General features: G+C 36.6%; 1 protein-coding gene across 15 annotated transcripts in view; it reads right to left on the reverse strand.

Moving 5' to 3' along the window:
• Positions 1–18,703, reverse strand: part of LOC140638096 (transcription initiation factor TFIID subunit 13) — a 92,345-nt gene that overhangs the window by 18,547 nt on the left and 55,095 nt on the right. For 12 of the 15 annotated variants that reach the window (XM_072834809.1, XM_072834807.1, XM_072834816.1 and 9 more), the window contains 3 exons: positions 14,084–14,210; positions 9,029–9,207; positions 5,588–5,845 (listed from right to left, as the gene is read on the reverse strand). In XM_072834809.1, coding sequence (XP_072690910.1) covers positions 5,588–5,845; positions 9,029–9,207; positions 14,084–14,210 — 564 coding nt within the window. The remainder of the gene's footprint in view (positions 1–5,587; positions 5,846–9,028; positions 9,208–14,083; positions 14,211–18,703) is intronic. The other 3 variants (XM_072834810.1, XM_072834808.1, XM_072834822.1) reach the window with 1 other exon arrangement.

The raw sequence follows: 18,703 nt of genomic DNA on the forward strand, positions 1-18,703 counted from the left end.
TAATCACTTTTTGTCATGTAGACAAATCCATATATATACACAGACTTCCTTCCAATTCTTTTTTTTCCCTTTATACCTCACTCTTCACAGATAGTAAGGATTTCCAGATATTTGAAGAAAGCTTCCCAGATAAAAGCCAGAGACTAAAACAAACAGAAAAAGCAGGGCAACTGGGTGACTCAGTTGATTAAGTGTCTGACTTTGGATCAGGTCATGATCTTAGAGACTTGGGATCAAGCCTGGGATCAAGCCTGAGTCAGACTCTGCACTCAGTGGGGAGTCTGCTTCTCTCTCTGCCCTTCCCTCTGCATGTACTCTCTCTCAAATAAATAAGTAAAATCTTAAAAAGAAAATAAAACAGAAAAAGGAATTTGATTTATATTTCTCTGATAATGAGTGATGTTGAGCAATTTTTCATGTATTTGTTGGCCATCTGTATGTCTTTGCAAAAATGTATATGCATGCCTTCTGCCCATTTTTTAACTGGATATTTGTTTTTGGGATGTTGAGTTTTGTAAGTCCTTTACATATTTTGGATACTAACCCTTTATCAGATATGTCTTTTGCAAATATCTTCTCCCATTCCAAAGGTTCCTTTTTAGTTTTGTTGATTGTTTCCTTGACTGTGCAGAAGCTTTTTATTTTGATGAAGTCCCAATGGTTTATTTTTGCTCTTGTTTCTCTTACCTCAGGAGACACATATAGTAGGAGGTTGCTACAGGAGATATCAAAGAGGTTGCTGCCTGTGTTCTCCTCTAGGATTTTAATGGTTTCCTGTCTCACATTTAGGTCTTTAATCCATTTTTAATTTATTTTTGCATATAGTATAAGAAACTGGTCCAGTTTCATTCTTTTGCATGTTGCCATCCAACCTTCCCGACACTATGTTAAAGAGACTGTCCTTTTCCCATTGGTTAATCTTTCCTGCTTTGTCAAAAATTAACTGACTATATAGTTGTGGGTTCATTTTTAGGTTTTCTATTCTGTTCTATTGATCTATGTGTCTCTTTGTTGGTACCATGCTGTTTTGATCACTATGGCTTTGTAATACAACAAATTAAAACTACAATGAGATATCACCTCATACCTGTCAGAATGGCTAAAATCAACAACTCAAGAAACAACAGGTGTTGACTAGGCTGTAGAGAAAGGAGAACCCCCTTGCACTATTGGTGGGAATGCAAACTGTGCAGCCACTCTGGAAAACAGTATAGAGGTTCCTCAAAAAGTTAAAGATAGAACTACCCTATAATACAGCAATTGCACTGATAGGCATTTACCCAAAGAATACAAAAACACTAATTCAAAGGGATACATGTATATAAAATGATACGTTTACAGCAGCATTATTTACAATAGCCAAATTATGGAAGCAGCCCAGGTGTCCATTGATTGATGAATGGATAAAGAAAATGTGGTATATAAACACACAATGGAATGTTATTCAACCATAAAAAAGAATGAGATCTTGTCATTTGCAATGGCATGGATGGAGCTAGAGAGTATAATGCTAAATGAAGTAAGTCAGAGAAAGACAAATATCACATGATTTCACTCATATGTGGAATTTAAGAAACAAAACAAGCAAAGGGGAAAAAAAAGAGCGTGAGGCAAAGCAAGGAAAAGACTCCTAACTATAGAGAACAAACTGATGGTTACCAGAGGGAAGGTGGGTGAGGGATGCATGAAATAGGTGATGGGAATCAAGGGGGGCACTTGCTATGATGAGCCCAGGTGTTGCATGTAAGTGCCCAGGGATCCCAACTAACTGTAATTTAAATAAAAAGTTAGGGATGCCTGGGTGGCTCAGCAGTCAAGCATCTGCCTTTGGCTCAGGGCATGATCCTGAAGATCCAGGATCAAGTCCCATGTCAGGCTTCCTGCATGGAGCCTGCTTCTCCCTCTGTCTATGTCTCTGCCTGCCTCTCTCTGTGTCTTTCACGAATAAATAAATAAAATCTTTAAAAATAAATAAATATTTAAAAAGGGGGGATTTGGAAAGAGTTATTTCAGAAAACAAAACCGACAAAAACAATTTAAATTCTGAGAGATGTAAGAGGAAAAAAGAAAACCAAGAAACAAAAATGAGATGTACAAAAAAAATTCTTTTAAGGAAAACTTTTTTTTTTTTTTTAGTAAGAGATCAGTTTATGGTTAACGGTATGGGACAGACCAGGAAGGTACCAGGGCTCATAGTAATGAGCTTCCCAGGAATAGACTGACAGACTTACAAGTAAACAGAGGGGCAGGGAAACAAAGCCAAATGGCTGAGAGACCCAGGCCCAGCCTCAGTGGCTGTACCTGGGCCCTAGTTCCAGTTCTGCCCTGGGAACCTGGGGGATGAGCAGGACCTACAGATGCCTCAGTTCTTGTAAGGCTCCCATCTCCTCACTCCCTCCTGTCCCCTACCAGCAGGCTGGGACTTCTCACATGTGGTGTATTGCCAGGGCTAGGGAATGGCTGGTCTAGGGGTGGGAAGGCAGAGGCCTGGGTAGTACGGGGTTAGCAGCACTGGGTGGAACTTAGAAAATAACAATATGGTAGGAAACAACCAACACAAAATGGAGATGAGGAAATTGCTAACTAAAAAATATTTTTTTAAGTTCAAAGAACTTAAGTTTCTAGCCTAAAAGGTCCCATTGTTACCTAGCAGAATAGAAGGAAAAGAATCTTATTCTGATGTATATCATGAAATTTTTAGAACATCATGGAAAAGAAGGAAAAGAAAGTCCTAAAAAATTCCAGATGGAAAAAGCAGCAGTCTTCATAGAGAGGATCTGGTCACAATGGCATCAGATTTCTTTTTTTTTTTTTTTAATTTTTATTTATTTATGATAGTTACAGAGAGAGAGGCAGAGACACAGGCAGAGGGAGAAGCAGGCTCCATGCACCGGGAGCCCGACGTGGGATTCGATCCCGGGTCTCCAGGATCACGCCCTGGGCCAAAGGCAGGCGCCAAACGGCTGCGCCACCCAGGGATCCCAGTATCAGATTTCTTAATAAGAACACTGAAACATGTAGCAATTCCTTTGAAACTCTAACTAATGATTTCCATCCTGGCCCTCTATACTCAGCTATACTAACAAATCAAATGGGAAATATTTAGACATGGAAAGTCTCAGAAACTTTACCTCTAATGTGCCCATTTTCAGGAAGCTACAGGAGATCCTGAAAACAAGAGATCCAATACAGAGAGGAGACAAAGGAAATTCCCAGAAGGAGAATGAAGGCAAGTCTCAGGACTCACGCCTGAATAAAATGGCCTAGAGGTAATGAATATAAAGTGAAGCAAGAGTGATCCTGCAGAATGTCTCCAATGGGGGATAAAATGGAAAAGAGACAACTATCAACTGAGTGTTTAATGAGAGGTACTAAGAAAATTAAGCATGTTCGCACACCAAAACTGAGGCAATTAATGTCTCCATGAAAAACAAAAGTTGTATAAAAAGGAAACATAATCATATTATATTACACAACTCAGATATAAGTAAAATTTACATGGCCATGGTAATGTTAACACTGAATACTGATTTAAACAAAATGATACATACTGGAAAGAAAGAGTAGACAATGTGAATGTATTGTGGGTGAAGAGTATGGTAGCTAAGTCTAAAATTGGTAGGGAATGGACATAATAAAAATAGTAACAGAAGCGTGTTATTCAGAAATGTGGAGATATATAGCACAAGAAATAGCTAAGTGGGTTAAAAATGACAGAAATAGAAATCATAGACAAAGATGGGTAAGATAGCTTTGAAGCGCTGTTTTATTTATATGACTTTAATTTTTAAAAAATCAATTTTAAAATTTGAGTTCTAGTTTTGGGAGTGCAAAAATACAGTTATAGAAACTGTAATAAGGAAGTAAGTATTAGATAAACTTAAGCTCTTAAATATAAAACTATAATTTTTGATACAAAATTTATAAAGCTAATTTCTGTAAGCATCCAAAGGCCAGAAGCAAGTTATGCACTCTCAAAGATGTTTAATGTTAAGAATAGATGAAGAAACTCTTATGTGGAATTTAAGAAACAAAGCAAACAAACAAAGAGGGGGAAAAGACAAAGAAACAGACTCTTACCTATAGAGAACAAACTGATGGTTATGGGTCGAGAGAGGGTGAAATAGGTGATGGAGATTAAGGAGTACAATTGTGAGAATGAGCATTGGGTGATTAAAAACTTAAGAAAAAGAATAGATGAAAAAAGTGCTCCTTAACTATGCCTATTGCATATATTAACACTTGTTTACTAATCATAGCAAAATAAAAAATCTTCCCTGAGGAGTGCCTGGGTGGCTCAGTTGGTTAAGTGTCTGCCTTTAGCTCAGGGCATGATCCCAGGATCCTGGAATCAAGCCCAATGTGGATGGGGCTCTCTGCTCAGTAGGGAGACTGCTTCTCCCTCTCCTTCAGCCGGCTCCTCCCCCTGCCTGTGCTCTTTCTCTAATAAATAAATAAAATCTTAAAAAAAAAAAAAACTTCCCTGATTAGTGAAAATATAAATATGCAAGAGGTCTTCAATTGCTATAACCGCCAGAGTTGCCAAGACTTTCTTGCTGCAATCATCCCAAAATGTTACAAAACATCTTGCGCTCTCAAAGTCTGTGAATTAAAAATATTATTTGCTGGGCAGCCCCGGTGGCACAGCAGTTTAGCGCCGCCTGCAGCCCAGGGCGTGATCGTGGAAACCCTGGATCGAGTCCCATGTCAGGCTCTCTGCGTGGTGCCTGCTTCTCTCTCTGCCTGTGTCTCTGCCTTTCTCTCTCTCTGTGTCTCTATGAATAAATACATAAAGTCTTTAAAAAATATATTATTTGCTGAAAGGTATCAATGGCCAAAAAAAAAAAAACCAGGGAGAAGATAAAACCTTAAGATCTCTTATGACAACTTATAAAAAAATAGAATTGTCTTGGTGGTAGTAAGAAAGCAAAAATAAGAATAGGAGAACTGAGGGACACCTGGCTGGCTCAGCAGTTGAGCCTCTGCCTTTGGCTCAGGGAGTGATCCCAGGGTTCCAGGATTGAGTACCGAATTGGGCTTCCTACATGGAGCCTGCTTCTCCTCTGCCTGTGTCTCTGCCTCTCTCTCTCTATCTCTCATGAATAAATAAATAAATCTTAAAAAAAAAAATAGGAGAACCCTCTCTTTAAAATAAATAAATCTAGGCAGCCCGGGGGGGCTCAGCGGTTTAGCGCCGCCTTCAGCCCAGGGCCTGATTCTGGAGACCTGGGATCAAGTCCCATGTTGGGCTCCCTGCATGAAGCCTGCTTCTCCCTCTGCTTGTGTCTCTGCCTCTCTCTCAGTGTGTCTCTCATGAATAAATAAATAAAATCTTTTAAAAAAAATTAATAAAATAAATCTTTAAAAGAAAAGATAAAAAATAAAAATAAGAGAACAAAGGCTACTAAGAAATTTAGAAGTAGTAGAAAAGAATATAAAGGCAGAAAAGACAGATTAGAAAAAGATTTGGTATGTAATGGGCTCCAATAACTTGTTTGCAAGGTTCCAGAGAGAAGTTCAACTTTCTAGGTTTCCATTCATTAATAGGATGTTAATATTTCCAGGTTTTACAAATTAAAGTACTTACATTTGATTTCCAGAAGGTGATTCCTCAAGAAAAGGTATGTGATTTGTTGATCCAGGATTAGAAGGGGTGCTTGTGTGAATATTTGAAGCATCATGTGTTATTCTCTGACTAGAGTCTTGGGGTGGTGTAACAAAATTCGTTAGAGAATTATTATTAGATCCATTGTTTTTGCTCCCATTACATTGTTGGTTGAGTGCTGATACCTCATTACCAAGGCTATCCATTCCAATATTTAATTCACCAAGCTTTTGAATGGACCTGTAAAATGAAACAATGCAATTACATTAAAATGAAAACTTAATCACATTCTTAACACATAGAAAAGGGGTGCCTGGGTGGCTCAGTTGGTTAAGCATCTGCCTCTGGCTCAGGTCATGATCCTGGTCCTGGGATTGACCCCACCTCTCTTTGGGCTCCCTGTCAGTGGGGAGCCTGCTTCTGCTTCTTCCTCTGCTCTTCCCCTCCCCTCAGTTCGTGCTCGCGCTCTCTCTCTCTCTCATGTACTATCTCAAATAAATAAATAAAATCTTTAAAAATATATATAGAAGATTTCAAATTTGAAAAGGTAAATTAATGCACATATAGTACATAAATGGTAAATTCAGTACTAAAAATTACCATCATTGGCTTAAGATATAACCATGATACTGAAAAAAAATTTCAAATTTTCCTACAGTATGTCACTGTAGGATATAGGCATAAAAGCACCTTTTACCATAAAAACATTTTTAAAAACATATTTCTTCTCCATTATAACTTTGGTTTAATTTTCAATTTAAAACTTAATTTCCCAAAATAGTCAACAAAAATATCACCACTACTAAAACTTCTCACCAAGACAAAACATGCCATTTTCGTTTTATTTCTCTAGTAATATCATATCAACTAAGAAATGTATGATTAGAGCAGGCCATGATGGGACAAAGTCAAGTGGCATCCTATTACGCATTCATTCATTCTACGAAGACTATGATCTAGGCACTAAGGAGATAAAACAGGAAGCAAAACAAGTTAGCCTCAAGGTCTTTCCCTCATCACAAGTCTTCTGTATCAGGATAGACTGACTTCTTTTGTTGGACTCAGAGCTCCACGCAGCACAAAAGGGAAGCTGACAAGCTCTGTTAAAACTTAGACCCAGAACTGGCCCAGTACACTTTCTACAACCTAGATTCAACATGAGAGAGGAGTACAGTGGTATAATTACCAAGAAGTGTTGTGGTTTATTGTAGTTTCTAGTTTTCCTACATTAAACATTAGAAGGTACGTGTGTGTGTATGTGCGCGTGCGCACGTGCATGTATACTCAGGGCTTAGGAAAGACTTTAAAAGAGCAGTTCAATATTACTAAAAAGAAATGGAAGCCATTATTAAATATTTATGTTAAAATTTTAAACTAAGCTGCATTTCCCAAAATTGTGTTCTATGAATCCTGTGAAATGCTCCCGATAAAGAATGAGTCAGAGGTCAAGTCAATTTGGAAAATGCTAAGTATAAAGAGTCTAAAAGCTGACATCATTTTGATTCTCTAAAAGTGGGGAGGATGGAGCAGAATATGCTTATACTAAGTGCCAAATCAGTGGTGATGATTACTAGAATTGACAGAAACAAAATACCAAGAAGTATAAATAATACAGTACTGTTAACAAAAATTCTATCATACTTTAGTTGATTTTTTTCAATAAGATTATGTAATATGACTTTTCTTCTTTCTATGACTCTTAGAAAAAGATACAAAATTTAAATCTCAAAACATTCTAGCTTAATTGCTAGAATGATTTGAAAAAATAAAACATTAGAGGGAGAAAGGATATTTTATTTTGTAGATTCTTTTTCTATCCAATTTGTCCATGGCATTAGGTACTTTAAAGTCCTGATACTTGCTCAGATATATGAAACCAAAGGCCTAGGAAAAAAGGACTGAATAAAATCATTTTATTAAAGGGCTAGAAAACAATAGATGAGAGTTAAGATAACAGGGAGAATTTATATGAAACTAATTTACAAAAGCTAAATAACACGAAGTAACTTGATTTCTATTTATAATTGTCTTTAAAGGAAAGATAAACCATCTTGAACAGCTTAACTTTTTTTTCTGTGGAGGTACTTCCCTTACCACTATTAGGATCACAGAACCTTGCCACTTTATCTTCTGATTTAATGCTAGCTATCTGAAAAATAAGATGGTGAGGAAAACCAACTGCAATCATGACCTAATGGATATGAAGAAGATATCCAAAAACCAGAAATGACAGTTCATCAAAATAGGATAATTTTGATAAGCTACTGACTTATCAGAGGTGGTAAGCAAATGATCCTCAAATGCAAGGTTTGGAAGCCTACTCAGATTATTTAGATTACCACTATAAACATTCCTTGTGTGAAGGCTTGAAGACTGAATCAATTTTAGGCTTGATGACTTGCACAACCCTCAGAGTATCAAGTAGATTACTTCCAATGTTATTGAACCAAGTAAAGAACTGACAGTCACTACTGCATTGCCTAATCATAATCACAATAATAACCTACATTTATGGTACATTTCCTATATGCTAGGAATTATTCTAAGTAATTTTTATATATTAACTCATTTAATCTTCCAACAACCTTTGCTCATTTAAATATACATATTCTAGTTTATTGATTTTTTTAAAGATTTTATTTATTTATTCATAGAAACACAGAGAGAGAATGAGAGGCAGAGACACAGGCAGAGGAAGAAGCAGGCTCCATGCAGAGAGTGGGACTCCATCCAGGGTCCCCAGGATCACGCCCTGGGCTGCAGGCGGCGCTAAACCGCTGCGCCACCAGGGCTGCCCTCTAGTTTATTGATTTTTAAAAAGACACACTACTATCTATACATTCACACACCTCCTATAATTATGAACAATGTAAATGCATATTGTCCTGGCAGAAATTATGAATAATTTTAAATGAATAATTTTAATATTGACTTCTGAAAGTTCAAGAACCCCATATAACAATAAAAACGATAGTGAACACTTAATATAGTGCTTACTATATGCCCAGTACTATTCTAAGCACTTTGCATACATTAACTCATTTCACCTTCACCGCTATTCTATGAAGTAGATGAGAAAACAAGCAAAAAGAAACTAAGTAACTAGGACTCCTAGGATCTCAGCTACCCTTGGGGCAGCTGAATCCACCTGGCTGTCCTTCCAGTTATGAGCCGAACCACTTTATTTCTGCTCTCCTTGCTTAGAAGTGAAAAAAGGTTTAAAGAGAAGAACAAAATTAGATAACCCTGAGGATGCTGTGAAAGGAAGATATTTCTCTGTTACTTGAAACACTTAAAACACTTTATTTTTTTTTTTAAAACACTTTAAAATTTCAAGTTATATATAGAAAATAGCAGTCATTGTGTGCTTTCAATAGCTTTGAAATGATTCCTTATGTTTTAAAATGTGTTTGAAAGACATACCTATTAAGGAATTGTTCCGTAAGATTCTGCTGCTGATCAGGACCATCTTCCTGATTCACACCTCCCTCAAGCAGCATTTGTTGGTATATCTGTCGCTGTTGCTCTTTCTGTTCTAAATGCTGTTGATAGCGTAATCTTTGCCTATAATATTCTTGAAACTGTTCTGTTGAATCTCGAAGCTGAAAAATATTAGAAAAAGTAATATGTTTGAGCAGACTATGATTAAATATATGTCTCTACCCAACAGTAACTTCTATAAACACTGGATGAAATATGCAAGTAGCTATATTTAACAATTACAAAACACTTAATGTGTTGTTCTTTGAATAATAACATAGTATCCGTGAGTTTTCAAAGTCAAATAGATCAGTTAATTTGCTTTATTCTATAGCAAGACCAAAATGAATGGTCATCCTGGATTTCTGACTAACCCAAAATATACAAATATAGTGGTCATAAGGTCACGGAATTAGATGTATAGCTCTTGAAAAAATACTGAAAGGCTACATTAATATTTAATAAACACAATATTAACTTTGTCCAACAATTTAAGCTTGTAAATGGTTTACTATGTTACTCTAGAGAGAAACTTTAAAAATTTTCTTCAGGAACACCTGGGTGGCTCAACTGTTGAGTGTCATTCTGCCTTCGGCTCAGGGCGTGATCCTGGAGTCCTGGGATCAAATCCCACATCGGGCTCCCTGCATGGAGCCTGCTTCTCCCTCTGCCTATGTCTCTGCCTCTCTCTGTGTCTCTCATGAATAAATAAAAAAAATCTTTTTTAAAAATTTTCCTCAAATACAACTATAATTCAGGTTTCAAATGGCCTTTCACAAGAAAGTGGGATACATGGGTAGTAAACTTAATCTCAACACTCCTACTTTGTTCTTCTAAAAGAACTATATAGCACCCAAACTTACAGGACATACATATTTTGTAAATTCCAATATTGGCATAGAAAGACTTTCCTGACAAGCTGGAATCCAGTCATATAACACGGATCATGTGAACTGGGGTGCCCCTGGAACAGGTCATTCATGTCTAAAATTGGCCCACACTGATAATAAGCTTAATGAAGCGTCTTATACAGCTAAGTAAAGCTAAAGCTGTCTCCCCTTTTCCAGGAAATAATAGCAATCCTCCTCTATTTCATGACTTAGAGCAATAACTCTGAGACAAAATTATGTGTCCTTTTAAATTTTTTATTGTTGGTAAAATAGAAAATTTCACTTTAATCATTTTTATGAGTACAATTCAGTGGCATTAATTATACTCACAACATTGTGCAATAATCACCACTCTTTCCAAAATTCTTCACCAACCTACAGAGTGCCTGTGTAACCGTTAAGCAGTAACTTACTACTTCTCCCTCCCCTGAGCTCCTGGTAACCTCTGTTCTACCTTCTCCAAAACTTCACCAATTTTAGATATTCGATATAAGTGGAATTATATACTTGTCCTTTTCTGTCTGGCTTATTTCACTCAGCATGATGTTTTCAAAGTTCATCTGTGTTCTAGCATAGGTCAGAATTTCATTCCTTTTTGTGGCTGAACAACATTCCATTTAATGAATATGCATGCCACTTCTGCTTACCCATTAATCTGTGGGTGCACACTGGGGTTATATCTACCTTTTGACCACTGTGAATAATGCTGCTATGAACATGGATGTATAGATGTCCGTGTGAGTCCTTGTTTTCAATGCTTTAGAGTAGAATTGCTGGGATATATGGTAATTGTATATTTAGCTATTTTTAGCTATTTAAGGTACCACCAATCCATAGTGCACTATTTTACATTCAAATCAACAAGGTATGAGGGTTTAGACTTCACTTCCCCACCAACACTTATTATTTTCCACTGTTTTAACTATCCTAGCAGTTGTGAAGCTATATTTCATTGTGGTTTTGATTTGCCTTTCACTAATGACTACTGGTACTAAGCATCTTTTCATGTGCCTATTGGCCATTTGAATATATTCTTTGGAGAAATGTCTATTCAACTCTTTTTTTCTAAGTCAGACTGTCTTTTTGTTCAGTTGTAGTTTTTTATATATTCTAGATATTAAACCCTTATCAGATATATAATTGTCAAATACTTTTCCCATTCTGCTCACCATCTTTTCACTTTCTTGATAAAGTCCTTTGATGCACAAGTTTTTAATTTTGAGAAATTCAATTTACCAATTTTTATGTTTGTTACTCAAGCTTTTGCTATCATATCTAAGAACACATTATAAAATCCAAGATCATGAAGATTTGCCCTTATGTTTTCTTCTAAGAGTTTTATACTGAGTTCCTATAATATAGTAGTTGATCTGTTTTTAGTTAATTTTTGTACATTATGTGAGGTAGAGATCCAACTTCATTCTTTTCCATGTGGAAATCCAATTGATCCATCATCATCTGTTGAAAAAACTATTCTTTCTCCATTGAATAGACCTGGCACCTTATGCCAAAAGTCAATTAGCCACAGATATATGGGACTACCTCTGGTCTCTCAAATGTAGTCCACTGGGCTATACTTCTAGTCTTATGAGAGTACTGAACAGGTCTGATTACTATAGCTTGTATAGCTACTGTAGCTTTGTAGCTTTGAAATCATGAACTATGTAAGAGTACTCCAACTTCGTTTTTTTTTCAAAATTGTTTTGGCTATTCAGGACATATTACATTTCTATGTGAATTTGAGTACTGGCTTTTCCATTGCTGCAAAAAAAGGCTGTGAAATTTTTATAGGAATTACATGGAATCTGTAGATCATACTAGTTAGTACTGACATCTTAACAATATTAAGTCTCCCTATCTGTGACCACAGGGTATCTTCCCATTTCTTTTGATCTTAAAACTTGCTTCAGCAATGTTTTACAGATTTCAATGTACAAATTTTTCACCTTGTTGGTTTAATTTATTCCCAAGTATTTTATCTTCTTATAAGCTATTATAAGTGGAATTGTTTTACTTTTTAAAAGATTTTATTTATTTATTTATTTATTTATTTATTTATTTGAGAGAGAGAGAGAGAGAGAGAGAGAGAGAGAGGGAGGGAGAGAGACTGTCCGCTGAGAAGGGATCCTGACTTGGGGCTTGATCCCAGGACCCTGGGATCATGACCCAAGCTGAAAGCAGACACTTAACCGACTGAGCCACCTAGGCACCCCTGGAATTGTTTTATTAATTTCCTGTTCAAATTGTTCATTGCTGGCAGTGGAGAAACACAACCAACTTTTATGTATTATTCTTGCACCCTGCAACTTTTCTGAACTTGTTTGTAAGCTCTAGTAGCTTTCTTATGTATTCTTTGGGATTTTCTATAAATAGGAGCATGTCATCTGTAAATAAAGATAGCTTTACTCTTCCTTTCCAATCTGGATTTCAATCTTTTATAATTTATTGAGATTTTTTCTGGGTCCTAACATATGCTCTATCCTGAAGAATGTTGCATATGCACTTGAGAAGAATGTGTATTTTCCTATTGTTGGAGTGTTCTTTTTTTCTTGTTAGTATCACTTTATTTATATATTTGTATTCACATATTGTTAGTATTTCACATATTCCCAACACAAAGTTACCAGCACTTGAAATACTAACACCCACCTAAGGTGTCTAAGAAAACAACTTCTAAAAACATTGATACAGAGGCACCTGGATGGCTCAGTCAGTTAAATGTCTACTCCAGTTCAGGCCATGATCTTGGGTCCTGGGATCCAGCCCTGCATCAGGCTCCCTGCTCAGTGGGGAGTCTGCTTGTCCTTCTGCCCCGCCCCCCATTCATGCACACTCTTTCTCTCAAATAAAATCTTTAAAAAATAAAAAAATAAAAAAAACTAATACAGGTACCACTGGGTTAAAAAAAAAGAAAAGGTGCATCTTCCAAAACAACAATATTGTTGGAATGTTCTATAGATGTTTGTTAGGTCTAGTTAGTTTAGAGTAGGTTCAAGTACTCTGTATCCTTATTGATCTTCTGTTTAGATGTTCTACCCATTACTGTAAATGGTACTGAGGTCTCCAACTATTATTTCTCCCTTCAAGTTTGCCAACGTTTGCTTCATAGATTTGGGGGTTCTGTTGTTTGGTGCATATTCATATGTCTTTTTATTTTTTTAATTTTTTTAAAAGATTTTATTTATTTATTCATGAGAGACACCGAGAAATAGGCAGAGACACAGGCAGAGGGAGAGGCAGGCTCCCTGCAGGGAGCCCAGTGTGGGACTCAATCCTGGGTCTCCAGGATCATGCCCTGAGCTGAAGGCAGACGCTTAACCGCTGAGCCACCCAGGTGTCCCCATATGTATTTTTAATAGTAATTTTTGTACCTCATTCTTAATATGTAGTTGAAAACATAAAAAAATGTTTACATTTATTAAATGGGATGCCTGGGTGGCTTAGTGGTTAAGCATCTGCCTGAGCTCAGGGTGTGATTCCAGTGTCCGGGATCAAGTCCCACATCGGGCTCCCCGCAGGGAGCCTGCTTCTCCCTGTGCCTATGTCTCTGCTTCTCTCTGTGTCTCTCATAAATAAATAAATAAAATTTAAAAAATAAAAATAAAAAATAAACTTATTAAGCCTCTTCATCTCTTCTAAGTGGCATACTATATAAGATAAAATTTATACTCTCCTTCATAATACAATTTCTTTTCCAAAACACCAGAGAAAAATAATTTGGAACTCTAAAGACTTGGATAAAAGCATTTTATATTATACATGTCATAATTTCTTGTTCATTAAATCTAAGTAGTAAAATATAGAGGATATATCTTAAAAATACACACTATCCACATTTAATGTGAGTTCAATTACTTGAGTCCTGAAACATACGATTAATGTAAACTGTGGTATTTTTGATTGTTAATAAGTTCACCTGTGCTATAAAATACACAACTAAAAATACCATATCCTTAAGGGAAGAGAGAAAATGACAATTAATAAGAAAGTCTAGATATGCTCTCACTCCCAAATGTCGGAAAATTCCTTTTACTTTCTACCCAAGCAAATGCTATTACTTCTTTCAAAGAGAATAATTCTAAAAGACACTAGGTATATTAAACATTACCTCATTTTTTTCTTGCTTAGCTGGTCCTGGATTCTGTGTTCCATTTGCAGACTCTTTTTCTGAAACTGAACTCTGGCCCAGGATTTCACTGCTTATAGGCCGCTGTGCCTCAACAGGTGTATCACTTCTTCCAAAAAGATACAAAAAACAAATAGGAAGAGGTTGGGGTGAAGGAAAATATATTTTAGAGAAATTTTACTTAACACAATGAATATTTAGTCTAAATGTTTATCAAATATGCAAAAAATAGATTTTTAAATTTTCCTTTCTCCTCTTAAGGGTACTATGTAAGGATTTTTTAAACAAATAGAATATGCTTATCACAGAAGTGCACTGGATTATTAAGTAAGGAGGGTAGAGGCTCCAGTCTAAAACAAGATGTGTGGTCTTGGGAAAATCCTTACATCCTCTGTTGCTCAGCTTCATCTATAAATTGAATTGAATAAAAAGCTCAATGACCTAATGCCTGAATTCTCTTTATGTATCTTAATCTGTGATTTTGTTATCTGAACATTAATTTTTTCCCTCCAATAGATTTCAACAAAATTCTAAGAATTGTTAAGATTTTATTAAAAGACTGTCTTTAGGGGATCCCTGGGTGGCTCAGTGGTTTATCGCCTGCCTTTGGCCTGGGGGATGATCTTGGGGTCCCAGGATCCAGTCCCACATCGGGCTCCCGGCATGGAACCTGCTTCTCCCTCTACCTGTGTCTCTGTCTTCTCTCTCTGTGTCTGTCATGAATAAATAAGTAGAATCTTAAAAAAAAAAAAAAAAAAAGACTGTCTTTGGTTTATTTGCACTTAACATAAAAGCCAAACATACACCTTTCCAATATATTTTTTTAAGATTTTATTTATTCATGAAACACACACAGAGAGAGAGGCAGAGACACAGGCAGAGGGAGAAGCAGGCTCCATGCAGGGAGCCCGATGTGGGACTCGATCCCAGGTCCCCAGGATCACACCCTGGGCTGCAGGTGGCGCTAAACTGCTGAGCCACCGGGGCTGCCCCCCTTTCCAATATTTTTAATGTATACTACTTAGTAAGCTTAATATATTCTATCAGGTTGTTCCTAATATTTCTTCTTTCCATAGTAACTCGTTCAAAATTTTAAAAAACTAACATCATCCAAAATACCACAGACAAATATGGATTACCTATTGGCACAAGGCACCGTGGGAACATGTACAAAAGTAAAACGATCTTTGCCTTGAAGGAACTGGATTATGAGATGGCTTCTTAATGGCCTCTCCAGGCAGAAGTATGTAAGACATAACAAACTACAGGTCTAGGGTTCAGGAAGCAGAGCTAAATAGTCATCTTCACAAAGGCACCACTGGTTAAGGAGCTTTCTAATTTATAAGTATCTCAACATACATAATCAGACATGTACTCAGAGGAGGAAGTGAAAGATATAGGAAAAACTTTCAGCTACCATTCAGTGCTGTAACCTAATAATGACAAGAGGTCCCATTTTATGTCCACAAGACAGATTTTTTAAGTTATTAACTGTATATAGAATAAAATGACCTTCATAAGGTAACATTCAATTTTGCAAATTATATACCATTTCTACATGCATTATCTCATTTAACTTGCACAGTAACTTGTGAAATAGATTGTGACTCCCATTTCACAGATGAGGAACAAAGGGATTTTCCTAAATAATATAGCCAGTAAATAAAACTAGAATTTGAATCCAGATCTTCAGGCTCCAAATCCAATGCAGACCCATTTCTGAGAATTTTTTTTTTTTTGGCATTCAATTTTGAGATCATTACACTGAATAGCCAAAGTTTATATATTTCAACTCGTTTTTCTTCCTTTTTTGAGTTTATGTTTGAGTGAAAAGCTATCTTTGCAAAACACTACACACTTTCCTATAAACCTTTATGTTTTAATTTTTCTTGTTCACCATAGTAACCCAATCACTATACCTGGATGCAGCATGGTGCTAGCACAGAGTAGACACTCAAATATTTTTAAACAAATATGGACTTCAAACATGAATTACCACAAATAAGAGGTTTCTTCATGTGGCATCTTCAACATAATTGATCTAATTAAACTTCCCAATATTTTAACATTATACCTAAAATATTTTTAAAGACAAAGTTACCTTTTTCCAAAGTAATTTTTATACTTTATCCACAGCACAATAGCTCTCCCATAGCATGTTATTAGCAGCCCTTTTGACATATTGTCATGACCAGGAGTGTGACACTCAGAAGGGGAGAAATTTATATTTACTAAGCACCATTTACATACTTGCCACTCTGCTAAGAGCGTTATCTCACTTCACAAGACAACACCCTATTTTACAGAGGTGGTCATTTAGGCTCAAAGAAATTAAGGAACTGTCTCAAGGTCACACAACTGATAAATGGCAAAGCTATTATTCAAGCCCAAGTCTGACTCCAAAGATCACATTCTATTCATTATTTCACACTGCTTTGTCTCATAATTTTTCCAATTTCACAAGCATGACAATTGTTTTCTGGGATACTGCTACTGCTCAGCTAATTACACATGTATTACTCACTTTTTGATAGGTCACTTTTTACCTCTCTGCTTATCCTGTAATCTAGTAACTTATCTTCCACTTTTTTCCATCATTATCCAGTCATTCCTCAATTTCTACTACTTTCTTTTCATTGGCAACAGCAAATGCAGAGTCATATCTGGCTGGATTTTTATGTTCTCCTTCTTTATAAAGACAATCTCACTGGTGTACAAGTCCAAACATGTCATTCATTATACTGACCAAAAAGTTCTGATCATCTTATGTATTCAGAATATCAGCAGTTCCCCCAGAACTAAAGCTTAACATCCTAAACGCTGAAAATTTTCTTTAGAGATTGGAAAGTCCAAGAAAAGTTTAAGATAGTTTCTACTGGGGATCCCTGGGTGGCGCAGCGGTTTGGCGCCTGCCTTTGGCCCGGGGCGTGATCCTGGAGACCCGGGATCGAATCCCACGTCGGGCTCCCGGTGCATGGAGCCTGCTTCTCCCTCTGCCTGTGTCTCTGCCTCTCTCTCTCTCTGTGACTATCATGAATAAATAAAATCTTTAAAAAAAAAAAAAAAGATAGTTTCTACTGATGCTCAAGACTCTCTATTCCTTTGGGATTTAGATAACAGGATGCTCCTATATTGTTATATTCATCCATCTTCATGACTAGATATTATCTCTATCTTTCAAGTAGAGCAAAATAAGATGCCTTAAGAAGTCACCCTAGGCTTTAGATGAGATCAGGAGCGTTCAGGGTGGTATGGCCGTAGACACCCTAGGCTTTAGGAAGTCTCCTCACTTAACATCCTAAAATCCTCCTTTCTCTTTAAGGAATATTAAAGAAGATATCACAATCCCCTCCTCTATAAACCTATAGCAACTTAATAGAAAATGATTCCAAAAAAAAAAGAAAATGATTCCATATGTATTTATCTTGGATTTCTTATGTCTTAACTAAAGATTTCTTCTGACTTTAATTGGAAAAAGAAATTCCAAGTCCAGTGCTCCCTTCTCCTCAATAAAGAATACCTCTAACTATCTTATATGAATAAGGTTTAGTTTTTGTGTTCTTTCAATAAATTTTTGCAGTCAATAGTAATACTTCAGAGTATCAATCTGAGTGTAGGAAACCAACTATATGTCCCAATGGTGAGGCAGGAAAGTTTCTAACTCTTGAAATAAAGAACTGCTAATCAGGAAATTATTCTTTCATGCCAGGTTTATTTTTATTTTTATTTTTTATTTATTTATGATAGGCACACAGTGAGAGAGAGAGAGAAGCAGAGACATAGGCAGAGGGAGAAGCAGGCTCCATGCACCGGGAGCCCAACGTGGGATTCGATCCCGGGTCTCCAGGATTGCGCCCTGGGCCAAAGGCAGGCACTAAACCGTGGCGCCACCCAGGGATCCCTCATGCCAGGTTTAAAAGAAAAACTGAGTGGTGGCTTTAACACTTATTTCTTTCATGTTTTAATAGTTACTAGAAAAAATAAGTGGGAAATATCAGAAAGGGAGACAGAACATGAAAGACTCCTAACTCTGGGAAACGAACTAGGGGTGGTGGAAGGGGAGGTGGGTGGGGTGGGGGTGACTAGGTGGCGGGCACTTGACGGGATGAGCACTGGGTGTTATTCTGTATGTTGACAAACTGAACACCAATAAAAAATAAATTTATTTAAAAAAAAAAAAAAAAAGAGTTACTAGAAAAAACATGGGGCAGCCTGGATGGCTCAGCGGTTTGGCGCCGCCTTCAGCCCGGGATGTGATCCTGGAGACCCAGGATCGAGACCCACGTCGGGCTCCCTGTGTGGAGCCTGCTTCTCCCTCTGCCTGTGTTTCTGCCTCTCTGTATCTCTCATGAATAAATAAATGGAATCTTTAAAAAAAAAAAAAAAAAGAGTTACTAGAAAAAACAGAAGTGAAAATAACCAGATATTTTTATGTACATTCAATACTATTTACTATTCAGTACTTTTCACGTGTTCAGTATTGTTTATAGAAAAAAAAAGTGGACATAATCTGCTGTCCTATGATAAGGAATATATATTATAGTCCCAATTTTAAAAAATGTATTCATAGAAAAAAGACTTGTCGTCTATATGTGAGATTAT

Source organism: Canis lupus, chromosome 8 (genome assembly GCF_048164855.1).
Source record: "Canis lupus baileyi chromosome 8, mCanLup2.hap1, whole genome shotgun sequence".
Classification (NCBI taxonomy): domain Eukaryota; kingdom Metazoa; phylum Chordata; class Mammalia; order Carnivora; family Canidae; genus Canis; species Canis lupus.